The sequence below is a fragment of the Meleagris gallopavo genome, chromosome Z (assembly GCF_905368555.1).
Source record: "Meleagris gallopavo chromosome Z, MGAL_WU_HG_1.1, whole genome shotgun sequence".
Classification (NCBI taxonomy): Eukaryota; Metazoa; Chordata; class Aves; order Galliformes; family Phasianidae; genus Meleagris; species Meleagris gallopavo.
The window spans coordinates 25,942,926-25,970,088 of NC_139435.1; the positions used below are offsets into that span (position 1 = coordinate 25,942,926).

The window sequence follows — 27,163 nt, forward strand, 5'->3', positions numbered from 1 at the left end:
CCACTCTGCCCAAGCCTGTAGCGCTGCATGGGGTTGTTGTGACTCAAGTGCACTTGAATCTTGCTGAGCCTCATACAGCTGGCCTCAGCCCACCGATCCAGCATCATCTGAAAACTTACTGAGGGTGCATGCAATCATCCAGGACACCAGTAAAGGTATGAAACAAGACCGGCGCCAGTACTGACACCTGGGGATCGCCGCTAGAGAAATCTTCAGTCTGAACAGCTACACCATTGGAAAGACAGAATGGGTCCTGCTAAGGCAGATCCTTCTCACTGGCTCAGGCAAGGCTCTTAGCAAGACCACGATCCGGGTGGAAATCCTCATGGAATCATAGAATCCTTGGAGTTGGAAGGGACCTGCTTTAGCAGGGAGGGTGGACTTGATGATCTTTAGGGGCCCCTTCCAACTCCTACAATTCTGTGATTCTGGGATTCTCTTTTCCTCTTTCCTAGTCCAACTCTCCTGCATAGAAGCCATAGCCTTCGGCATGACGCCACTCATACAACCAGTCATTCAACTGGTCAGTTCTCCTCTTTCTGCCCGATCCCCGTGTCCAGCCAGGGGCACCGAGGAGAACATCGCCTGCACTGCTGACCCCTTCAACACCTTCCCAAGGGACGCAAGGTCCTTTTTGATGTTTTTTAATTTCCTGGTTGCAGCCTCGTGTGACCAGGCTTGAAAGACCAGGAGAAGATAGCTGTCGAATGGTGTTACCACTCCAGACGCTGTCTTCCTGATGTTCCTAACGTGGGCAGCAGACCTCTCTGGAGTGGTTATCTGGCGGCAGACGGGGGCCTCAGTGCTCCTCAGCAGGGAGTCTCCAATTACAGCTCTTCTTTAGTGGCACTGGTTGTGATTCAGGCCCTTGGTTGGACCAACCGGCCAGCTGCCACCCCATCACCACCCAGTGCAATAAGCCACGTCCCCAAGTGACACATCTATACATTTCTTGACACCTTCAGAGATGGGGTGTGGCTCCCTTTTTTTGGTGGGGGAGCAGAGTGACCACCTGGCCTGCATCTGTGTGCGCCAGGGAGTCAGGGAACGGTCCATGGAATCACAGAAGCATAGAACCGTAGAATCACAGAATGGCCTGCGTACAAAAAGCCGATTTTCCCCCTAAATAAATACATGAACATCTACTTGTGCCAAAGAGCTTTCTCTGTGGGGGCCTCCCTGAGGATCCGCCCCACTGCCTCTGCCCGCCAGGTCCTCCGGAGATGCTGCCCCTCCTCTCCCATCAGGATACTCAAAGTGCCCATAAAAGGCAGTAAACGGAACCAGAACATGAACTCGTTAACTCCCGCTGCTCCTCACGGTGTTCTGATGTGGAATACTGACAACAAAAAATCACAAAACCACAACATTCCACCCCTTATTCCACATCACCACATCATGCTTAACGTATATCTACATACGAACAAACAATAATTTACATGCATTACATATAGGCATTTCTATATACACATATATACATGGAATCACTAAGTGCACTCCCCCAGCATCACGCTCACTTGTGGTACACACTGGACGTGCCCATCTTTCTCCATTACCCACCAAGTGGACCCAGGTCCCTGTGCAAAAACAGTTCCACGGAGAGGTTTGCCCTTCCCAGAAGCTGGAAGGACCAAACTGCTTTTCTCCCCATGCTTTTTACATGTACCACAGGGACCTTATCTCCTTCTACAGTATGTAGGGAGGTGGACTGGGTAGGACCATCTCGACTGACCGATCCTCTGGTGTTGACCAGCTGGGTGGCTTCTGCCAAATACATCTCCCAGTGCTTAAATGTTCCACCACCCACTGCTTTTAACATGGTTTTTAACAACCCGTTGTAGCGTTTGATCTTACCAGAGGCTGGTGCATGATAGGGAAGATGGGAAATCCACTCTATGCCACGTTCCCTGGCCCAAGTATTTACAGGAGAATTTTTGAAATGAGTCCCGTTGTTGGACTCAATTCTTTCCGGGGTGCCATGTCGCTGCAGGATTTGCCCCTCCAGACCTAATATGGTGTTTTGGGCGATAGCGCAGGGTACTGCGTACGTTTCAAGCCACCCAGTGATTGCCTCCACCATGGTAAGCACATAACATGACAGCTGAACACGTTGCCAAAAGCAAATCATCTTGATTAATTCCTAATATAACTCGACTCTTTAGAATTTCATCTGAGAGCCACATCTGAGTGCTGCAGAGATGAAACGCGGTGTGCCAAGCCGCAGCTTCTGATGCTGCAGATCCCAGACAAGGCACCAGTGGGAAGAGCCCTGATGCAACCTGGGCTCCAGCTGGCTTCCCCTCCATGGTGTCGACGCCACAGCCGCGCTTCTTGGGGCAGCCAGGCATGATTTAATGCCGGGGCACTCTGCAGCTGAGGTCCTGGGCGGTGGCACCCAGTCAACAAGGACTGGGTAAAGGGGACTCGGAGGGCTGCTGGCTGCACACTTCCGCACTGCCGCAGGGAAGGACTTAAGCTTTACTTCCAGGCATTTTCTGGCTGTGTGCATGGAGAGCTTCCTGAAAGTCGCCTGACTGAGGTGCAGCTTTGAGATGATGGCAAGCGCTGCCCTGAGGCGCTGGCTGCTGGCTTTGATGTCAGTCACACGGAGTCAAAGCAGTCTTTGTCGACTCCTTGGGGCAGCAGTGCTGCCCCTTCCGGGGATGCTCCCGTTGCTCAGCCTGGCCCTGGGAATGAGCTTTCCGCCGGATGACCGTCCCAGTTAGACCCACATTCTGGGGAAGCAGAAGGCTGGGGGGGCACGGCACCAGCTGCTCCATAGAGATCTCTGTAGGGTTGGGTTCACCCCACTTTCTTATCTCTTGCTTCTTGAGAATGTTTTCTGCGATGCAGTCTCCCTTGGCTTTCAGCGAGGGGCACAGGCTTCGCCGCAGCAGAGGCTGGGTCTGCCCTGGCTTGATGAGCTTGGGCAGCATGTGGCGGCATTGTCTTCCCCAAGCCTGCTGCTGGGAGAGCAAGAGCCATTTGGGCAGGCTCCCCAGTTGCACTTCCAGGCTTTTCCGGGCCACGTGCAGCTTGAGCTCTGTGTGGGTTTCAACGCTCCACACGGCTCCAGGGGAGCAGACTGTGCTGGGCATGTTCAAGGACTCGACCTTGCCTTTCCCGGGACAGCTCTGGACCTCAGGAGAGCTGCAGCAGTGGCATGACAGGCTGTTCCGCTCCACCAGCACCTCCAGGTCCCTCCAGGCCATCTGCAGGAAGTCAGAGCCCAGGACACGCCTGTGCTCAGGCACCCCTGACAGAACCAGCTGCTGGAGCTCCTGGTCAGCCTCACTGCAGGAGCACAGTGGCTCACACTGCGAGCTCCTGTGCCTGGCCAACTGACTCTTGGCACTTGTAAAACAGAAGGTCCTTGAGCCACAGCAGGATGCGGTCTCCAGAGATGCTCTGGGCCACGCACGTCCTTTTTTAATAGAAGACTGTTAGCTTTCATCCAAGAACTGCCAGAGACCACTACCACAATTTTAGGGCGCATGCCCTAGGAGGTGAGACCATAAGTTGTAATTTCTCAGAATTCCAGCCTATTTTCTTGGACTGTAAAGAATATGTATCTGTTATGTCTTTAAGTATGTGACAATTGCTTTCCTCAGTGTGCGAGTTAAAAGGAGATACTCTCCTCGCACCCGGTGCTGAAATAAACATACCTGCTTTATAACCTCACATGGGTTATAGAGTTTGATTCCGCACACGAGTAGTTTCCATGTACATAAATTGGAGGCATGTTTACTCTGTCTGGTCAGGAGACTGCTTGCCACCTTCCCCTGCCTGGGCCCCAAGACAGGGCTGACTGTCCATGATACCTGGCATCCTGTGGCATCGATTTCCCTCTCAGACGCCTGAATGCGTCTTAGACTGGCAACCTCCTCTCTCATCCTGGGCAGCTGCTCAAGCAGTTGGCCCAGCTGTGGCCATGACACCCCTCACCCACCTTGGTTCTATGGGTGACCCCTAGGTTCCGAGGTCCCCAGAGTAAAAGGTTTGGGCAGCCTTCTCATTCTTCAGGAGTTGCGTATGGATGCACACATTAGCCCAGAGGGACTGTGGGCTTCCGGTCTGCGCTTCTGTCTCTGCCTGCCTACCACGCCAGGTGCTCCTTGTTGGCTGCCATTGCAACCCCTCTGCTCCTGACTCTGCCCCTGCCATGTCATAGTTCTGCTGCCACAGGGTGGGTGGTGACTCCTGGCAGCTGCTCCCTGCCAGGGAGCAGCTACTCTCAGCCTACCAAGGCAATTCCCTGCTTTTCCCCTGAAGCCCAGCACGTCACCAAAAGCAAATCATCTTGATTAATTCCTAGTATAACTGTCCGTATCCCACTCATTTGTCTTCCCAATAACCTAATCTCTTCCATTTCATCTCCACGTTTCCCAAAGATTCCGCCTGCATATCTTATGTCTCCCTGCACCCAACTAGCCAGCTGCCACCCATCACCACCCAGTGCAATAAGCCACGTCCCCAAGCGACACATCTGTACATTTCTTGACACCTTCAGAGATGGGGCGTAGCTCCCTTTTTTTGGTGGGGAAGCAGAGTGACCACCTGGCCTGCATCTGTGTGCGCCAGGTAGTTGCTATTATCAACCTGCTATGCCTCCCATATTTATACTTTTGCCATCACCCTTCCCCTCCGAGAGATTTCATCCTCTTGTTTAATTGTGGCTCATGTGTCATAGTCATGAATAACGTGTGCAATAGTGTCCATAGTTAAGTCTGCCCCTAGTTCTCTAGCCCCCTTATATGTCGCGTCTCTTCTTTGAAGCCCTGAGATGTCATCGGCCCACTGAGCTAGAAGTAATTCTCCCTTGTTCTGTCAGTCCAGGTCTGTTTGAGGCACCTCCATTCTGGCAGCTCACTCCACCTGATGGTTATTTTGCTGTTCTTCAGTAGCCCTACCATTGGGCACATGGGTATCTATGTGACATGACTTTATAACCATATTTTTTAATTTATTATTATAATGTATATTTTTATTTTATTATATATTTTTTTTATTTAAATGCATGCATTTAAAATCAAAGAGTAAGTAGAAAGTTAAGCAAGAAAGTTTAAAAGGAAATACTAAATACTTTTTACTGTGATTATATGACTGGCAAAAATCAATACTAATTTATTGTTAAGAGAGCACTACAGCAAAAAAGCACTTGTTTGTCAACATCTTTATCACATACGCCTACTGTAATTTATGGCCTTCTTTCACATAAAACAAAAGCAAGTCTTTTCCCTATCTGTACTTCTGCAAAGCTAAATGAATTCACCAGCATAAATTAAGCCTAACTCAAAATGCTAGAATTTTTTTGTGTGTTTGATTCTAGACCGTAAGAGCTATTCTTTTAACAATAGTGAGCTGGTATTCTTAGCAGGGCTTGAGAGTTTAACTGTCCAGTAGGTTGGAAGAAGAAAAAGGGACTACCACACTGTGTGTCATTCAGTCCTTCTTGTCATTAAAAGCTTGCAGAGTTAAACACAAGACTTTTAATCTTGTTTATAGTCCCGTGTCAACTATTTTCATGCTTCTCTGTCACAGTTCCTATGAATATTTCTTTGATGATGTCCTTATCCAAGTTCCTACCTGCAAAGAGAAAAAAGATTAGTTAGTTGTATTTTAGAGTGCATTACAAAAATCCATTCCTGTAAGGAGAAGTTTGTAAGACTTCTCATCAGACAAGATACTTACTCTATCAATGAGTGAAATTAGTACCTCATCAAAACTAAGCTGCAGGTAACAATATTAATTTTATGTTCTACAGGCAAAAACAGATTTCAAGAAATACGCAACCTCAGCGCTGTAACATTTTCAGAAACAAACCTGACTTTTTACGCTTTAATGACTTTATATTCTTCACCATTACTGATTATGTGATCAAATACTCAAAGCACTCCCATGAATATACAATTATTTTTAAAATATTCCTCAATACGCTTACATAATTTCTGAATGCCTTTTATTTTATTTAACTACAGAGAACAGCAAGCACAGCTGCTCTCAGCTGCTTTAAGAAGGCGCAGGGGGATTTTCATGGATAGAGCTTAGACTGAAGGTTACACAGAAGATCATAATTGCTGTTACTCTGGCTAGTACAGGATGGCTGCATTTCACTGGACAGGTTTCACTGGACTGCTGCTGAAAGAAAGAGCTCCTTAACGTTACAGAAAAAGACACAAAGTTACTCATACCAATTAAAACGAGTCTATTTGTTCTTTTCTCATCTTCCTTCCATGCTACTGCAGTCTCTTCCAGATCATAGAGCTCATGGACACCTTGGACTATCACTTGATGAGATTTGCCTTGAATAGATACGAGTCCCTTATCAGAAAAATAACTGTTAGAGCATATAAACAAACCTTTAAAAACAAAATATTGTGGGGGAAAAAAACAACTTTAAAAGCAGACAGAACAGGGAAAACTTCTGACAACTATGCAGCAGTTGATCAAAATAACAATGCAACAGAATCAACTCTTGTAACAGCCGTTGTCACATATAATAATTACACTTTGCCATGCTCTCAGTTTCTCATTTGGACAGTTACCTAGAATGTTTGTGCAAATTAAAATGTCATCTCCTACCATGCCACTTTAATTATATGTACGATGTATGTTTCTATGAAAGCCTTATCACCTGTCAAAGATGACGTAAAATGAGCAAAAATGTCAAGTCTATTCCCACTGAATTCTCATGCTTAACATTTACACTATCTTGAAACAGAATCTCTGAATAGTAGAGAAAGAACAAATACTTGTGTGAAATGACTAGCAATGGAATTACAATGGAATACTTTCAAAACTAAGTCCATTAACTCACATTCCAAAAGTTGCATTAAGAGTTTTCATCACTTGAAAACTTTCTAAAATATTCTAGTCGCACACATCCTGTCAAACACCTCTTATACTTCCTTAAAGAAATAAAAAAAAAAAAAACAGTTAAAAGTATTTCATGACAAAAAGTCTGTATTTGACATAGTAGTAGGAATTCTGCACCCACTGCCAAAAAATATTATAGTTGCTGGTAAAATATGAATATAAAAGCAACAAACTTTGGAATCTGTTCAATAATTACCTGGGACTAATTTGCTTTGGTGTATTTGTCTGCAGCAAATGTTGTTCAGCACACATTGTATTATTTGCTTCAGAAATTTTGATTAGTTAGTTAGTTTGATTAGTTGTTGTTGTTCTACTTGTTAAGAGGGGGAAGATGAGAACCTTTGCTTTTTGCTGCTGAAGATCAAGAAATACAACCTTTCTTCCAGCGAAGTAGAAATAATTATGTTGCTACCTATGACACACATTCTCAGGAAACTAATCAGAGCACATTTCATTGTATTTCTTAGACCTCATCAAGTTTTACAATTGAGTTTTTTATCATTTACTTAGCTTTTTGGTTTAAGGAAAATGAAAGCATATCCTCAAGCATCACCTACATTCACCTCAAAACCATGCAATGAATTGCACATGGAGATGAATACACTTATGTTTGAATCACATCTTTAAAATTGCAGTCTGATGTAGACCGTAACTAGCACTGTGCTGCTTTGTTACACCAAATTAAACTTCTGCTTATTATATCAATAACTGTAATCATGGTAAGAAATCTGTAACTACATCCCTAGGTAAGGAGCCATCTATGCAAAATGGACAGGACTTTTCAGAGCAAAGTAGGTGAAAATAGCATCACGTCCTTTCATTTATGTCCTGATCATTAATCCTTCCTGTTTGGGACTGCAAATCTCCCTTTCACTACCCAGCAAGTAGTACCACTGTTTGCTTCTCCGTCAGCTATCTGGAGTTGTCTTGTTCACCAGCAGACATTTAAGTGTCTCTAAACAGATCAATGACAAACTGGTGTTCTCTCTTTTGTCTGCTCTTTGCTCTGTATGTAACTGACAATACACTGCAGTTCCTTTCGGTTTAAAAGAGGGAAAGCACAAAACAAAGAAGCTAGTAGTTTCAGGCAAACCTTCAGTCTTATGACATCCATGGTACGTCCAGTCTTATCTTTCACATTCTTTTCCCACAAAAGATTCTAGGAAGAGGAAAAACATTTTCACATAACAGCATGGGATCATTTTCTACAAAGAGGCATAATGATTTTGCAGTTTACTATGTTGTCTTAGTATTTACCTGTATAAAGAGATTTAGGTTTTCTTCCTTAATATTTCCTAGGACTTCAAATGTTACTGTCATTATACCCTGTAAATGGAAAGACACACTTACAATTACTTAACTAAATAAATATTTTCATATTTTCATATATTTTAAAGAATGTTCTTTACAGCTGGCCCTTATTTAAAAAAAAAAGTTACCTATTAGTCCACTCCAAAATACAAACAAGAAATTAAAAAAAAATCTCCATTTCTGTTCTGTCCACTTTGTTTGGTTCTGTTTTGGGAGGGGCATAGCCAACACCTTGAATAGTCTATTCCCACCTACTTATAAAGCAGAACTCTGCTGTAGGTGATGCTTGTCTTCAAAGCCTAACAATTTTAATTTTTATAGGCTAATAAGCTTAATCTTTTATGTAAGTTTTGAAATGCTATTTTCGTATCTACTCATCTTTGTCATCATTTCTGCTCTTCATCACAACTTTATCAGACAAAAAATAATCAATATACTTCCAGCCTAACAGTGCTTTCCTTCTATGAAAAGCTTTTTACAAATAAGCTATGTAAGGATAGATTTCAGAAATAAAGATGTATTAAGTTTTATCCCAGAAAACCACCAGCAACTGCTCAGAACCAACAATTCTCAAAACAAAAGACGGTAATAAGTGTGTAGTTTGAAATCTATGGTTTCTTAAAAGAAAGTAAAGGAAGCAATGCATCTGAACTTATTTTTATCAATACAGCTTCTCAGTGCACAAAAGTACACAAAGAAAAACAACTTTTTCTATAGCCTAAAAATCTTAAAGATTACTACTTCCAGAAGATTGCCAGTCTAATTAAGAACACAAACAAAAAGCAGCAAATCTAAAGGTTTATCCAACACTCAAGTAAACTCACCAAAACAACCTAGCACTAACATCTGAAGTAGCTTCAAAACAAGAGATATGCTTCATGCATAAAGCAGTATTGCTTCTGCTGACCTTCCACACGAAATGGATAAACACACTTTATCATCCAACTGCAACTTGCAGCCTACTGTGACAGAAGCATTCTCTATCCTTTATGCCTCATCTGACTCACCAACTGTCTCAAACTGTGGGTGTTGAACTAAACAGGGCTAGTAACAAAGAATTCTGCTTCCTGCTGGTTGACTGCAGTTGCTTTTTTGATAACAGCAAGAATTTCCTTAATAATACAAGCACAATATAGACCTCGAAACACAGGAAAGCTTCTACTTTACTGCAAACTTACACTATTAGAACTGAACATTGTTAAGATGAAACATAAATTGGTATTTTTGTGTGTAATTAAAATCTAAGATTCTGATCATAATTGTAGCTAAGCAATAAATTTTCATATTTAATCTTTAGTTTTGCTGTTTTCAAGACCATCAACTTCACAGTCAACATTTGCAGTTCAAAAGAAAAATAGATTTCATATTCATTGTATTTTAACTGAAAATTTAATCGAATCACAGTAACTTTCTGTAAAGAAAGTACACTTTTCTAAACTACTACATAAAAATTTAAGCTTTCTTTTTTTTTTTTTTTTTTTTCCCCAGTCCCTTAGGGAACCCTGTCCATTAGTGAACTGCACCAGACTGGGGATACCCATCTTTTGGTGGTTCACAACAGATCCACAGAGCACCTACGTACAAAGAACCTATATGTAGACTGGGGTTGTGGGTGACCTACAGATCAGGTATAGTACGGAACAAAGCAGTGACAAAACCATTAAAAATTAAGGAGCAGTAGAAAGCTACTGTGCCTTGTCTCTGTTCCTGCAAGGGGAAATTCTGAGGAACTCAGAAACCTACTGGGACAGTTAAGGGAATTTCATAATCTGAGAAGATAGGTGTTCAATCATCCATGTATTTCTTCTTCTCAAAAATCAGTATCAGCAAGTTTTTACTGACTGGCATTAACAGTAGTTGGAACACAATGACTTGTCACTGTCCAGAACTGAAATGCCTGCAATGATTTGGGGCAAATGGAAGGCACCTTGCATTTCATGTTCTTGTGTGAGCAGTGCACTTGCTACACATGTGTGGATCTACACAGACAATGTATAAAGTGTTGGGAAAAGCAGAGACCACTCAAAGCCCTGGAGGAATGGTAAGATCGCTGGGAAGGCACAGGATACTGACAGCTTCAAACTCACTTACCCTTGGACAGTCTTCTAGGGCAGTATCCAAGAAAATTAGCTCAGTGGTTTCAAAATGAATATAGCTATCATTTGTACAACACTTCTATGTGTGCTGGCTTGCTGTAGAGATATGCCAGCATTTATCATATGCTTGAAATGGAGACCAAGAGATTGGAAACTCCCAAACGTGGTTCCAGCAATCTAACCAATAGTTCCTTCAAACACAGAAGCACAGAACTGGCCTCAGGGAATGTATGTGACAAGCCATCTGATTTACTATGGAACAGCAAGCAAGATTAATATTTATGAGTCCTATCAGGAAGCCCACATTAAGGTGTTGCAGAAATTGTTGCACTCCTCAAAGTGCAGCCACTCAGAAAGGAAAACAGTGCAGGACAACTACAGCTGCTGCCCCACTAGTCACTCCCGCTAGAATGCTCAAGGGAACCTGAAAACTCTGCCCTGAGTAAAGAGAGACCTCTGGAACTGACTGACCCAGCTCTAGGGCCTCCAACATAAGCAAGATACAGACTTCTTGTACCAAGTCCAGAGGAGAGCCACAAGAATAATCACAATCAGACAGCTGGAGCATCTCTCCTATGAAGTCAGGTTGAGGTCGCCGAGGTAGTTCAGCCTGGAGAAGATTCTGAAGATACCTTACTTACAGAAGCATTTCAGTATTTAAAAGAACAACAAAACTGGAGAGGGATTCTTTTTCAGGGAATGTAGTGATAAGACAACAGAGGTGGGTTTAAAACTAAAATAAGGGAGATTTAAGTTTAGATGTTTGGAAGAAATTGTTCCCTATGATGGTGGTGAGGCACTGGAACAGGCTGCCCAGAGAAGTTGTGGATGATCCATCCCTGGAGGTATTGAAGACTGATGTAGTGAGCTGCAACACTGCTCATGACAGGGCAGCTGGAATTGGATGGTCTTTAAGGCCTCTTCCAACCTAAACCACTCTGACTCTGCAATTGATGGAGTGGTACACTGAGTTCAATCCATATGGTCGCACAAGCAAAACCCTGTCTTCAAGACTGGGAGTAAGCAGCAATTTGACTGCAGTAGCTTAGACTATCTTTTATCTTTACAGGCAAAAGGCAAGGGTTCCTGAAAAGGTTTTACTACTGAAGCCCTTGCTTAAAAGCCCTGACAGCTGGACACTGTCGTTCTTGGTCCTCCAATATTAAAACCCAATAACCTGACAGGATATCCCTCTGATCCTGGAGTAACTTACAGCATCATACTCAGGCAAGTATGTTGGAAGTAGGTCTGAGATCAGTCTCATGGCAAAGCATGACAAAACTGCAATAACAGAAGAGACAGGAGGGGATGAAATATCTCCCCGTTCCCACCCTCCAAACTGAAACTTAAGAGATAAAGTCCTTCAAAGATCTGTACCTACAAGTTAGGGAACTGAAAGTTCAGGAGAAAGATTTCAGCTCAGTAAATGCAGTAACAAGATGTGAAGCAAGGTCTGGAAAGTCTAAATTATCCAGCACATCATTTTACTCCTCAACTAGGGAAATGCCCATGCTATTTAAAATGAACTTTGCTCATCACATATTTGAGTGTTGGACAATGCTGCTATAGCTGCTGGACTCAGATAAACTAGATATCTAATAGAGGCATTATTCTTTGTATTATTTGTTAAAAAAAAAAAAAAAAGAGGGGAGGGGAGGGGAAGGACTTTACTACTAAAACCTGTGCATCACAGACAAAACAGAGGCTTAAAAGCAGCATGGGGTTGAAACTAGATGATCATTGTGGTCCTTTTCAACCCAGGCCATTCTGTGATTCTGATTTAGCACAGAACTGCTTATACTCTGTAGGAGTGACAGACCAGGCACTTTCCCCTTAAATCAGTATTAAAAATTAGAAAAGCATAACAGACAAAATACTATATTTGCTCTCTATATGAAACAAAACCATGAAGGCAAAAATGCGTTTCACAACTGCAATGTGCAAGGATCGTTTTATTGCACAGAGGGAGAGAGAAGACTCTACCCTGACATAAATACACACTGGGTTACATATCTGAAAAAATAAAGCATCTTAGAGTTTGACATACTAATAGCAGTATCAACAGAAGTGTTTCTAATTTTCTAGCACATAAGCGATTATGGGGTTGATATCAAGTTTAGAGGAAAATCTAATTCACTGTTACAAGTTGATGTGTTGATTTTCTGTGTAAAAACGGTGGGAAGCACTCACAGAATGAGAATCTGTGCCTGCCTAACGTCTTAGTTAATGTGAAGTCATGAGCAACAACCCCCCAATATCTACAAACACTGACACCATTTGGACCTACAGGATAAATATCAGCTGTAAGTACAGCTTGATTCTGCAAATATTGAAAAGAATAGTATTATTTGTTGGTTCTAGTACTGTTTTCCACGTACATGAACAATGTAACTGTTTCCAACAGTGGAACTCCTAAGCCATATTTGAAAGTAGAACTTAGTATATACATTTAGAATCTATCTACATCAAAGTACATGGCTGTGGGCATTCAGTGTAATATTCCAGAGATCTTAAACATATTATTCCCTAACTGAAACCTTCTGAAAAAGTCAGATGATTAGTATGCCATGGTTGCAATTATCCTTAACTATCTTCTTACAACAAGACAGAAGCAGTGCTTTTTGTAATTACCTCATCTAGATGTGCATGTGTTGTCTTCATATTCTCAATTTTTTTCTGCAAGCTGAAAATAAGTAAATGTTGTGTTTGCATTGGATAGATGCAGTGTCACTATTTCAAACAAGACTTACACAACTCTTCAATACTGCAGACCAAAACTAAAGTATCATTATTATCAAAATAAGTTTCAACTGTTAATTCAGCTTTAATCTCAGAACAGTTATGTTTAATCATATTTGTTTGATCTTTCAAATGATCTGTGTTAGAAAGTTTGCCATTGCTCAGCTGCTGGAATTCCACTGTCTACCACTGTAATCATCTAATTTGACTATAATAATGTACAAAACAATTACAGATTTCCTTTCTAGATTAGAAAAAAATTCTAACTTGTATGTGTGATAGATCAGATGATCATTTCTGGTAGGATTAAAGCTGCCCTTGGGCTAAAGAGACAACAAAGCATTTCTAATCATAACAGACTAACTCAACTGTCAGATTAACTTAAAAGAAAGACTTAGAGGTTCATTTTCACAACAAGGCTGATAGTACGGTCCTCCAGCAAACTTTCAACAGTCACAGAGTAAGTCACTGTGGACTTTTATAGAGAACAATGAAGTAGGTAATAGTTTGAATTAAAAATATTACTGTGAAACAAAGTTGTATTAAAACCTTTTTAAGATGTATGAACACATTCTAATCAGAGTACTTGGAAAACTAGACAGTATTCACTTACAGAAATACATTCTGTCTAGTTTTCAAATTGACTCGTACATATTGATCCAAGATCATGAAGCCAGGGTAAAACATGTACAGGTGTGCTGAAGTCCAAACGGAGGAAAATACAACCTCAGAAAGTCAGATTCTGCTTTACATGAAGAAAGAACCATCGTATTGGCGCTGGGATGTCAGCCACAGCAAGAAGATAACGATTTGGAAAATATGAAAGCAGAGATAGGAAACATGAAAATTTTAGCCGGTAAGAGGGAGCTTAAAAAGGGTCAAATAGCCCATGCTATTGGGCGTGTCAGCTAAGTCTCAAAAGTGAAAGTATTGAATTTAATGCTTTTCTCCTCACTAATTTCTATTTCTATTAAAGAGACAACAAATTTAAATTTAACCAAAAAATGATCAAAAAAACAACTTAGATTGCGCTCTCTACTACACCAGCACACATTTTATACTTTTACATCTTTATAAAACTAAAAAATAACTTCTGATACCTATGGGATTTTTACTACTGTCAGTAATACAGAATCAATTCTAAAAATAAACTGAAGCTCTAAATTATTACTCAAGCCATGCACTAATCTGAAACACAGATGAATATTTCTTGGTTATTTTTGCTTTTGTTCTTAAATACAGTTAGATTATTGTAATGAATGGCAGTAACTTTGGTATTTAAAATATTTATACTGCAAGTATTGATACTCCTCTGTAGAAACAAAGGGTAAATTCCAACGTTGCTGCAAGCAGGAAAAAATAAATAACTATAAAATGCGTCCATTTGTTGAACATCATTTTTTGAAATCATATTAGAAAGTCAAAAAAAAGTACAAAGCCATTGCTTGTGAGAGTGAAATCTGCAGTGTAACATCAAGTGAAATACTATATGCTACTTTCTACTTAACTCATTCCCACAGCTAAGTCCCACTGCACACTGAGCAGTGTTTGCTAATTTAAAACTGTGCCTCTTAGTCATAAAAGAACTCAAGGACTTAATGGATCCAGGAACACACTGAACAACATTTCCTGAAGCTTAGGCTGCTGTTGAACTCAGAGGTTTCTGTGAAAACTAAGGTCTTCAAGTCATCACCATGTAAAGTGAGAAAAAAACTAAATCCTCTAAGTTTTAAGAGAACCAGAAAAAAGCGTCAAGATCTTATTTATTAGTATTAGTAATAAAGAACAACTTAATGCCTCAACAAGGGAAGTGGGGAAAAAATGCCAAACAATCATGGACACTTTGGCTCTCATTTCATTTTACAAACCCTAAAATCTTTTGCTGCATGTATCTCAAGTAGAAAAACATCCGTTTCTGATTACTTCTTACTGAGAATTTTAAACAAGTGTCTGAACTAGAATTTGTAACAGAAATTCAGATACAGAGTCTGCCTACACGTAAGGGTAACCTACTTCACGCACGTATTTATGCAATGAACATTACTTCTAATAAAAGTGAAATTATTGCCATACCTTATTCCAGATAGACTGTCAAAAGCATGCAGGTCCAGCACATTGGAAAGATCAACTCTGCATGGGTAGGGAGAGAAAGAAAGCTTTCTTTTCACACTATTTTTACTGCATGTAAAGATTATGCACACTGAAGCTTCAATTACTCATTTTTATTTACATATATATGATTGTTTTTTGTTTTTTTTCTAGCCTTTTATTCCAATGCAATCAAGCACCAGAAGCTAGCCCTATTTTCAGATGTTGGCAGTCAGTATTATTTACTATGGAGTAAAGCACCTTCCAGTTGCACAGTAATACGGAAGCATAAAAAGAGGATTTTAGAGAATATAGTTTAAAAAAAAGTAAAAAAAAAAAAAAAAAACAACCAAGGATTTATTTTCAGAAAGATGAAATCCTTTGTACTGGATGCCTGAATAATATCTAATTCTCTGATGGGAGCAATCATTCTGTACCCCTCTGAACATACACACACACTAAGATGTACTACAGGTAGCTACTGTGCACAGCTAACAGATCATAATACAGGTTTTGTAAAAATAATGTCTGTGGAACAGGATTTGGAACTAGTAATACTGGCCAATCTAATACCTTGACCTTTGTGTCTCCAAAATTTTGACAAGTCCATTTATTGACCTAAAACAAAATAGAAAAAAGCAAAAGTGAGGTGCAAATGCAACTGTAATATATTGACTGAACAATTTAACTATGTAAAGCAACACAAGAAACATAACAACACCTCTCACACTGTTATTAAATGTTGAGCTGTCTAAGAGGCATCCAGAAAGTGCTTGTTTTTTGCAACTTTTTGTATCTGAACAAAGGTCAAAATTCACAACTTCTGACAACAAAATACCACTACTGAATATAGCATTTTTCCCCAAGAATCCTCCTGATACAAACTGCAGGGTTAAGAATTCTTAGAATATGAACCACAAATAAAGTTGCAAAGTATTTTTCAGTATTCTGTTTTGTCTGTCAGGGTACTGAGAAAGATTGGACATGCCAATGAATACTGGTTTGATTCAGACCACTGGTTCTTTTACATCCAAAACAATTATTTAGAATATCTTCCATACCCCTTTATATTTGCTAATAAACATGTACATACCAGCAGACATTTCACCCTGTGGTTAATTCAGAAAAACTGCAACAGCTGTCCAGGAGTATAATGTGGACTCTTAAGAAAAAGGTCTATAAGGCGTTTTTAAGGCCTAATTTAGCCAAAGAAATGGTGTGAAGTTGCATCAGAAGGGGGTCAGGTTCGGTGTCAGGAATAGGTTCTTCATCAGAGGGTGGCGGGCACAGAATAGACTGCCCAGGGCTGTGGTCACGGCCCCAAGCTGCCAGAGCTCAAGCAGCATTTGGATAATTCTCTCAGACATAGAGTTATAATTTTGGATGATCCTGAGTAGAGCCAGGGATTGGACTCAATGCTCCTTGAAGGTTCCTTCCAACTTAAGAGTATTCTGTGATACTATTCTATAATTCCATGCTTCTTAGCAGGTAATGTAAAATCTTGCTTAGGCAAGCTGTTAAGACTGTGGAAGCACATAAATGCACTGGAAACGTCTCCAGAAAGGGGCAGACTCTTTTTCACTGCTGACTACACAGTGTGTTGGAGTAATCTAGAGACCTAATTTCTAATAACACTTGAGCGTGTACAATGTTACAGTTATATCAGAAGTTTCATACCTGACAGAGGTTCTGACTTTATTCAATTCTTCCCCCGAAACCAAATCTGTTTTATTGATGATTATAATATCAGCTAAAGCAACTTGCCTATACATTTGGAAAAAGAAAAAAGTACAGCTTGAACAAATAGTTTTTTGCAAGGTAGAAACAGTATGTCTCTCATAGCACTGTAAAATTACTAACAATACGTGTACTAACAATACAGAAAGACAAACATTAATCAAATCATTAACCAAACTAAAACATCATGGAACGACTACAGTACTTCTTGAGATTATTCCTTGCTGCTTGTTTTGGTTGCTTGCTTGCTTCTCCTTTCCATTCCCTCCCACTTCATTTAAAAAAGAGCTCATCTACTTCAAATTCTCTTACAATTTATTAACTCCAGAAACCTCAAATTCTCTTGCATGCATTCTTCACAAGGACTTTATCACTACAATTATCTTTAATCACTGTGGCTTCACACACACATATATTTCTCTATCTCCTGTACGACTTATATTATCTGACAGAGCCTAACTTGTAAACTTTCCTTGCCCCTACCAGGTGTTTCCCACCCCTCCCCCTCCCCCAATATTTATTTTAATGTAAAATTCCATTTATCTTAAAAATATATGAGTTGCTCTAAAAGTAATGCCTTCTGTGACAGTAGAGGTTGAACCTTCCCACCAACATTACATTGAATTTTGTTGCTGTCCAACAGATGGCAGCAGAGCAGCAGACTGATGTTTGACTTGGAAGTGCATATGAAGCATGGGTGTGGAATTGAATTTCCCCTTGTGGAAAAAAATGGCACCCAGTGTAATCTGTCAACACTTGAACATTTATGGAGGCCAAACAGTGGATGTGAGCACAGTGAGGCAGTGTCTTGTGTGTTTAAGTAGACAACAGTAACTACAGCCACTGCCATGAAAGACCAGCTATGTTCCAGATGGCCATGCAAATGTTTACAAGCGCAGCATGCAGGGTCTTTTTCATTGCTAGCAAAAATGCACAGCTAATGGTGGGCGACTATACTGAAAATTGATAAAATTGATTTTGTAGCTGAAAGTTGAGCTGTAGTTCTATCAAACAGCGTTATTTGTACTCTATCTGTTGTAGTTTCCATGGAAATAAAGAGGAGGAAAATACAGATTGTTTTCAGGTCAATCTACTTATTAGAAAATTCATATCTTAGTAGAAAGATCAAATAAAGCACTGAATAATTTTTGTTTTCTACCTTTGTTTAAAAGCAAGGGAGGGGAAAACTTATAAAAGAAAAAGAGTCAATTTTGAATGATCTTCCACACAGTGCGGTCACTGACTACAATTAAAAAATAGAAGAAAAAAAATGAGGTTTTTATATGCATACCGTGATGCTTCGTTGACAAGGCCTTCTGGTTTCTCCTCTGTCAAGTGCTAGATAATAATTAAAACAAGTGGATTAAGCATGTTTAAATAATGTTCAAATTAATGTGCAGTTAAATATACCAAAATCATTTTACACAAGGTATGACTTTCAAGGAAGTATTTCAGGAAGATTATATCTTACCTTTGTGGGTTTTTTTTTTTCCATTAGGATGAAAAAGTTGATACCTTCACCTTTACAGAAGCTTAACATTTCTTTAATGGAAACTATTTTCTTTCAGTACATTACTTGCAGAGAATGCCAAAGAGTTGGAAAGCTGTCTTGTAATATTTAATTCATCATGGATCTCAAAACTGAAGTCACCATGATATACAGTAACAATGGAAAAACGTATTTGAATAAAAACATATATTTTTTTAATGACTTACGTCTATTGTTGAAGATGCATTAGGCCTGCAGTACAAGATTTCGTAATTATGTAAGAATATTTCTTCTCTCAGAAAGATTTACAAAACTACATATCTACAGTAAAAAACCCATAATCTTGTTCTGAGTTTCTATGAACAAACTGCTACTCATTAGTGAGTCTGCCACTCCTCGGTGTTTGTAGTGAGTCTGCCACTCCTCGGTGTTTGCTGTTTATTTAAGCAGAAACTGGGTAGAAGAGACAGCACCGACAAAAAGAGCATCACATCATTATGCTGCAGGAGTTCAGTATCTTATCACCTGCAGCCTTGTCCTACATTTGTGTACCAAAGCTAACATCCCCCAGAGAATTAGTGAAAGAGAGAAAAAACACCCAATTCTCAGTCAGCAGCACTAACCAGAGTAAGTTAAAGCTCTGTTCTATCAGGAATTCAGAACAAGAGACATCAGTACTGAAAGAGCAGAGGCACTGCTACAAGGCATTTTCAGTCCTGACATTGAGGCAGCAACCCTTTAGGCAAAACCATCACAGACATCTGGAAAATGTAAAACTTTGAATTGACATCCTAATATCAGAAGTGCACCTCGTATGGAAAGATCACATAGTCCCGTGCATTACTTCATCAGCTCTAACAGTATGAGGGGTATTACTTTCAAATTGGATTTATTAAGACACAGGAATACAAAATGAAAATAGTGTTAATTTTCATGGGAAATGCATCAATTAAATGAAAGTAAAAAACAACTGTTTAAGTGGAACAATCAGAATTCTAAAACAAAACTATATCATGTACCATCAATGTTGCCTTTAAAAAAAAAAAAAAAAACACATTAAAAACCAAATCAAGACTATTTCCTGACTGTGGATAGCCTAAAGAGAAGGTAACAAAAGGATGGCTGGAAGAGAAACTCTTCCTCTGACTTTTTATTTCTAAGCTTCTATCAAATTAAGTGTGGTCTGACTTCTTACCCCTGAAAGGACAAAGTCAGTAGTACACGTGTCAAAGTAGAACCCCATCATTTTAACTTGTCCAACCATTTGTCCTTTACTTAAAAAATAAAAAAAGAGTATTTTATAAACTTGTATTGTTTACAGAATTATCTGAATCACAAGCAGGTTTGAGATCAAACTTTTAACAAGAAGAGCTGCGTGTTAACAAGTCCTTTATACACAGCAAATGTTATCTGCCTGGCATATAATTCAAAAAGTCTGAAGTTTCTAATTGCATTCTGATCAATTAAACAACCTAACAGTTTTCATTGAGCTTGTGAAGATAATAATAGGAAAGTTCAATATTTCAGAACATTTTTGTGTGTTTTCTGGCATGTTATATGCAAGTTTAAACATGAAAAGTTTGATTTTTTCTAAACAACAGCTAAGTACTGCCCTACATGACATTTCTATTTGATTCAAGCCCATAAGCAAGCATTGCGTAAGGAGAAAGTTGAACAGAATAGTACTTTTGAAAGTAATAAAACATTTAAATTACCATGAGAGCACTAAACTGAAAAGTGAGGTGGTTTAAGACATTGCAGTTTCTTGTGATATTAACCACAGGAGTATCTTATGATCACTCTTACTCTACAATTCTACAAAATTCTACAAAAGCAATACCTAATCAAAGCACCTAATCAAAGTGCTTAGGTTACAACATTGTAAAGAATTGTTTTTACAGTCAACTATAAATGAAGAAGTTAAATTACTTGAATTTAATCACAATTTCTGCACTTACCTATCCTCACTGTTCTGTAGGTCTGTTCTTTCAGTACGTCACATAGATTACTCTATTACCTGCTATTTTAATCTACTTCCAGGTAACTAAATCATCCGTTCATCTGATACGGTATCTAGTAGTTCAACTCTCTAACCTCTCCTCCCCATAGCTGCCCTTACACTAGCATCATTTCCCAATTTGCAGCCTTAAGTCACTTGTTATCACCCTGGTGTCAGAGGTCTGTTCTTACTTCTCCACTGCTAATAATACGGATCAAGTATTCAGTCTTGAAGACAAAATTCTCCCACTGCTTTTATAGCAATGCAAAAGTCTATTTGGAATACAACTAAGATTCCTGAGTGAGATGATAGAACCTAGAAGCAACCTATTGTAGGGAACTGCTTTAGCAGGAGGGTTGGACTTGATGACCCCCTGTTGTCCATTCCAACCCCTACAGTTCTGAGATTCCGTAAATCAAATATCAAGCAACCTGACAACTCTTTGCAGACATGCTGCTGCATTGATAAGAAGCTGAAAATTGCATGTGTATCAGTTCTTCTTCGTTGCCATTCAAAATGCAGCACTAGTGAGCCACAGTAACTGAAATGTATCTTTATTCATTGTAAGAATTAAAACAATTGTAAAAAAAAAAAAAACAAAATGAACATCACTGCAACAGCTGTTCTGGGTAGCAGTTCATCTAAAACACACAAGAAACCCAGTACCTTACCTGCAATCCATGCTTTGCATCAACAACAGATACAATGCCTAAAGGAGAACATTAAAATAAAGTTAGCTGCTTTAAGCACACTTCAACAACTTTTTAGCTTCCCATATGACTAGTAAAATGACAGTATCATCACATTTGAAATTGTTTATAGTATTTTCAAAATTTCCAGTGCATCTCAACGTAACACCTGTCACCTGATTAGCTTGCTTTATTAACTCATACCTGTAGCTAAAAAAAGTCCATCAAACCAGGCTAGAAAAATTCTTACCATGCAGATGCCTCTCTGCCTCCTTCCAAGCAAAAATAAATGGGCAGACATACATTCCCACAAGCAGTCAAAGCAAACTAAGGGGACTGATCGAGCTACACGGTCATTCTGATTTTAGGTGACCGACCAGGATTTTACAATTGTCTAGCAGAAACTGATGAAGCTGTTTGTAATGTAACTGAATGCTTCCCTAGCTAGAAGGGCATTTCACAGTCTAACCAAAAACACAGTAGGGTATTTTTAAGAAAAAAAAAAAAATTATGATTTTTCCACATTGGAAAAAAAAATAGTAAAGAAATCAACACTCAACACGCTATTTAACTAATGAAAATTACAGTAAAAGTAATATTTTAATGGAACAGATAAAGTGCTAGAACAAACAAGTAGAAAAGACAAAGATGAAAACAAAAGGCGGCGAGTCTGAATACTGATAAGAGTTCAGAAGAAATAAAAATGATCAACAAAACAATGAATAAAAATAATAAACCTAAATAACACTTGGTAATACCCAACTAATGAGAACTAGTGAGGTTTTTTCTCCTTAATCTATAGTCAAGATATCTCCTTAACTGATCTGTCAGTAGAATATACGCAATTTTTGCTTGTTTTAGTGAACTGAAAAAGCTCTTCCAATACAGAAGCATCAGAACAAGTAACTAGATCTCTGACAAGAAATTTGAGGATATGAAAACCAAGATTATGTCTTTTAAACAATTTCTGAAAGCTTGCATTAAACTGTAATACATTACACTGCACTACACACAGGTACGCAATACCAACATGCTGCAAAACAAACTTGCACTGCTTACCATCAAGATATATGTCGCTTCCCAGCTCAGAATCAACCCAGAACATGGAGGCCACGGCTCCTAGGAAGTACAGTAAGTTTAGCTGCAAAACTGATACTAATAGTTCTGTATTTAAAACTCCTCTCTTACAAATTTAGAGAGTATCATCAGTGTCAAGTACCTGACCATACATTTTATCCAGCAGCTGCCAAAGCATTACACTTCTGTAATATGTAAGACGAGACTAGAAAAGCTTTAAAAATCTCACAATTCCAGAGGCATGTAAGTCTTCTAAATTAACTTCACTCAGTAATATCCACAGAGTGTCATTACTGCACTCATTGCAGGACTCCTCATACAAACACTGAAAGAAAAATGGGGTTGAGAACGGGAGCATGGCTGAGGGAGGCTATTCTCCAGCACTTTTAAGATTGCATGTGGATAGTACTTCCAGCATTAGGATAGCCCATGCAAGAAAGATGTAACTAAACTGATGCAAGTTCAGCACAGAATCACTAAGACAGTAAGGATCACAGGACCTGAAAGAGGTGGGCAACAGAGGTTGCTCTGTCTACACAGAAAAGTTTCCATAGGAGCTAACAGCAGCCACCTTGAAAATCAAACATAAGTCACTCAGGAGACTAAGTGACCTTTTTCATAGTGTTACATGGCAGAAAGATTAGAGATAACAGCATTAAGCTGAAATGAGGGGTTCAGATCGCACGTATCACAAAAATGCTTTTTCAACATGAAAAGACAAGCACACAACCAGCTGACTAGAAAGGCAGTCTTCCCAGTTCTCAGAGGATAGAGATACCTGACTGAATATCCTGCCTGAGAAACCTTTATCATTTAGCTTATCTGCTTTTAGAAGTTGGACTAGACTCCCCCCAACATCCTTTGTACGTAGGATTTGTATCAATGTCCTTTCTTTTAAATAAAATTACTGTGACAACTATTCAGGTTTGAGCTGCAAAATATTAGTCTACTAAATGGGAAACAGCTTAAATGTCAGTAAGAATTTCCTTCACTCTCAAACAATAACATGCTTTCAACTGGTCTGGTTCAGAGAAAACTGTTCAGGTTGCTATTACTTTTTAAGAACAAGAATCACTGAACAGCACATAAGGAATTATTGTTCTGTACCTACCAAAACAATGCATTAGTCTGTTTGGCAGCACATTTTTAGACTTCACAAAGGCTATGACAAATAACATATACTTTGGAAAGAACAACGTGGAACAGAAATAAAACTTACTGAAAGCTGCTAGTTTTAGTGTGTTCTTTTCCAAGACTTGTCAGATACTTTTTCAACACAGATTTATTTTAACCAGATTTCTGTCAAATGTTACAGTCAATCTAAAAGCTAAAAGTTTAACTACAACAACCACAATTTTGCCTGTTCACCCATTCCCTTGACTAGTTTTACCCTATACAGCAACCTACACACGTGGTTGAAAACTTACCACTTTATAATACATTTTGAATGGTGAAGTGACTGCTGTGTAAATAAACACTTCATAAAAACAGGTGAATTATAATGGTTATGAAAAAACATACACAATGTAAACTACCTGGATCTGCCAAACCAGTTGTTTCTAACAATATATAGTCAAATTTTCCTCTCTTTTGCATGAGGTTCTCAATAGCCTTCACACCATTGTCCCTGCAAATGAAAACAATTAAAATAAAAGAAACAAAAAGAAACAAAAAAAGAAACAATTAAACCTGAGAACAGGAAAAACAAGTAAAATGTGCTTGCATATGTTTTATATAAACAAACTCATCCATGTGCTGATGCAGAACCCAATGACAAATTGTCAAAGGAAAAGGTCTGAGTCAGGACCCACGCACACTACACTTAAAATTCAGTCACCAAGCTGTTGTTCTAGTTTTAGGCAAACAACAGCCTAACAGTTTTATTTTGGTCTGAAAAGCACTTGTGCACTCCCCAAGGCTATAACAGTGGCAATTTAAATAAATATTAAATATTAATTTTCAAACACTGAAATCACAGTAATGCAGGGTTATGCTAATGCGTAACTTTTTGGTTTGGGAGGGATCAAGATGTGTTATTTACTTAAATCTCAGCTGCTTAAGTAAAAATGTATGCCATTTTACATATGAAACCTATGTATATAAAAAAAAGCAGTAACAGCTGCATTCTTTATCTACCAGTACACAACACAGTGCAATAAGACCTTCTGTTTTCCCCTTACTGTCCCATTTGTAAGATATACAACTAGGTCTTTCAAATTTTCAGTGCTAACAGATCACCAACTTTCTTAGAAATTTAACAGAAACAATCTAACATTCAAATAAACAACAACAAAAAACAACAAACATGAATACAATGCTATGTTTTAACATAACCACCTGTTTGCAATTAGGAATGTTGTTTCCTTACAGAGGCTTTCCCTCTTTCCCTTCTGAGCTACAAAATACTCAAATATTAACCAACAGAGTAAGAAATACAGCTTAAGGAATTCACTTGAGTCCTACTTCTAGCCTTCTTGAATATTTAGTGCTCCGTATAAAAACATATAATAGTAACAGAAGGCAGAGCTCCTTACCCTGTAATATACAACTAGTGCATGGAACAACATTTTTCTGAAAGATGTTAAGTCCAAGTCCAGTAAGGCGTGAGAGGGAAACAAATGTCTGTCTAGTAAATCCCAATTCGTTTCCTCTAAAAAATAAGTCACCATCAACACTGCCATCAGCTTTATGAGTTTGTACTTTATCCCTCTCCTTTCCTCAACTCTCCCAAAACCCATTATTGAGAACTTGCATAGTAATTCTTCCTTACTTTACTGAACAGCACAAACAGCCATTCCTTAGCTCCAGCCATTCTTCATAGAGTACTCCTCCCTGACTGATTGCCAGCGATTTCTCCAGTGCACTTCCTGAAAAGAAAACAAGTATAATTTGAACCTACCAATTTGTGAAAGAATATCTGCAAAGGAGACATATAAGATTCGTGTTGGCATATATTTTGTTCTGGGATTATATTGTGGTTCTACAAAGGTGAAAACCCAACTGACAAGCAGGATGGAACAATTCTGTTAGAATAAAGAGGTCAGCTTCTATCCCTATATCACATATAGGCCCTGCTTCTGTAGCTAAAGGCTTCATGACCAGAAGTGACGTGCATATGAGAAAAAAACAAAAACTATAAGCAAACAACACACATCATCAACATAGTGCAAACTGGATGGTGCAGATATGAAATGACAGCTCTGGCAGCCAGAAGTCCCACAAGCAAGGAACCAAAAAGTCGATCATAGAGACAATGCAAGCAGCTCCTCATTTTCTTGATCTAAGATAATTTGTGTTCTTTAACTGGCTGGGTAGAATGCAAAGAAAACATTATCCACTGCCATTTCATTTTAATTTTCATCTGCTTCAGAATGAGCAGGCCAAGCAGACGTACCATACTTCTAGCAGTGTAATTGCCTCATTTGCTTGACTTGAATTTATGTACAGAACCATGTAACACATAATACTACAAAGTTCAGCCAAAAGTCTTCCTGTCTTTCTCAAGGCTGAGGCATGACACTAATTCCAGAAACAAATTTAAAACATCAATGTTCTCGATTTCCAGAAGCTTTACACATATTTTGCAGCTCAAGATAAATAACAAAAATGCTCCTACAGTTTTACATACCTTCTCCAAACTCATTCAGTATCACTGCGATTCTCTTACTATGTTGCTCAGTCAGGATGTAATTCAGAAGCGTTGTTTTCCCAGCACCTGGAACATAGGCAGCGCTGCCATTAAACTTTTAAAAAACAGCTAAATTTTCAGGTTAAAAGTAAATACCATCGCGGACACACATACTTGAGAGGAGTCAGATGGAATGCAAAAGAATGAAAACTACTACTACTACCATACATATATGTACATATATATGTACTAATTCGTACATATATTTGAAGGAGAGTTCACAAAACTATTGGCACGTTAAATCTCACCTTGGAAAACAAAAATAAAACACCGACAAAAAAAAAAGCCCACCCACAACAGACCGCCGGCTCACTACCTGCTCAGCTGACGTAAAGTCCCTCACCGGGCAGTCATTTCCAGACAATTCACATTAATTAACAGAACGAGCCCGGATTCTCCATTTCGCCATCGCTACTCACAAGACGCAGCCACCTGATTGCCATCACCAAGCAAACAGCAAACTCCCCGCACCGGAAGCCGCCCACTCCTCACCTAGGTAGCCCGTGATAATGGTCACGGGGATCTTCCTGCCGGAGCCTGGCTCGCTGTCCTGCACAACGCCGACGCCTATCGGCACCAGCTCGGGGCAGTCTTCATCCTCCATATGGGACCGGGGACCGACGGCGCGCAGACCACGCGTCACACGCCTGCGTCCCGCTGCGAGCATGCGCGGCAGCGCCTCCTCCACGCGTTGTACGCCTCCGCGCATGCGCCTTGTCATCCGGGCCGTCGCCTCTGTGCTGCCGCGCATGCGCAACAGCAGAGTCGCGGCCGGGGCCGCGCTCCCGCCCCGCTAGGCTTGGGTGGGTGCTGCGCGGGCTTCTGGCAGCCGGCCGGTAACGATGCGCTTCACCCCGCTCGGAGGAGTCCGGGAGTTGGCGGTAGCGTCTTTATGATGCTGCTAGCTCCTCCGCTGCCTCAGGAAAAGAGTGCTGGATATGCTTCTCACGGCACGCACTGCTGGCAGGGGCTGCGGCATGAGGTCTGCCTTGGCAGGCAAAAGGCAGTGCTGCAGAGCTTTTGTGAAGGGCTTTATTTCATGTCTGACTTCTCCATGGAAAGTCTCACTTGGAGTAGCTGTCCGTCGTCGTCAAATAAAATTAAGCTAAAGTCTGAGCGTAAGCTTACTCTTGTGTTTCATTCGATATTCTGAGGCAGGGTACACGTATGTGATATTTATTTAGGTGTTTCAGCTGTTGGAAACTCCACAGCTTTTTGTAGACCACAGATTTAGTAAATAAGTAAGATAGCCTTTTCCGTCACTTAATGTCAGAAGATTTAAATATAATTTTGCTGGGGGAAGGTGAGGCACAAAAGTGATTTGCCTGATGTATTCCTACAATATTAAAAGCCCAGGTGTGGTACTCTGGTCTG

General features: G+C 39.8%; 1 protein-coding gene across 6 annotated transcripts; it reads right to left on the reverse strand.

Annotated features, from left to right (window-relative positions):
- Positions 1 to 4,942: 4,942 nt before the first annotated feature.
- On the reverse strand, positions 4,943 to 26,466 carry LOC100546124 (zinc-regulated GTPase metalloprotein activator 1A-like). 6 transcript variants are annotated; one of them, XR_014880326.1, is made up of 16 exons: positions 26,282 to 26,466; positions 25,730 to 25,816; positions 24,872 to 24,968; positions 23,637 to 23,728; positions 22,084 to 22,143; positions 21,007 to 21,044; positions 18,139 to 18,185; positions 16,788 to 16,874; positions 15,684 to 15,728; positions 15,096 to 15,152; positions 12,915 to 12,966; positions 8,134 to 8,202; positions 7,970 to 8,035; positions 6,818 to 6,908; positions 6,192 to 6,302; positions 5,526 to 5,586 (listed from the first exon to the last, which is right to left on the reverse strand). XR_014880326.1 is itself a non-coding variant. In XM_085212809.1 (15 exons), exons 1-15 carry the CDS (start codon positions 26,454 to 26,456, stop codon positions 5,513 to 5,515), a joined length of 1,176 nt encoding a protein of 391 aa, XP_085068935.1. In that variant the 5' UTR covers positions 26,457 to 26,464; the 3' UTR covers positions 4,943 to 5,512. The 6 variants fall into 6 exon arrangements, 1 of the variants encoding a protein (XP_085068935.1); XR_014880324.1 differs by having other exon boundaries at positions 6,192 to 6,337; XR_014880322.1 differs by lacking the exon at positions 6,818 to 6,908 and having other exon boundaries at positions 4,943 to 5,586.
- Between the last annotated feature and the right edge of the window lie 697 nt (positions 26,467 to 27,163).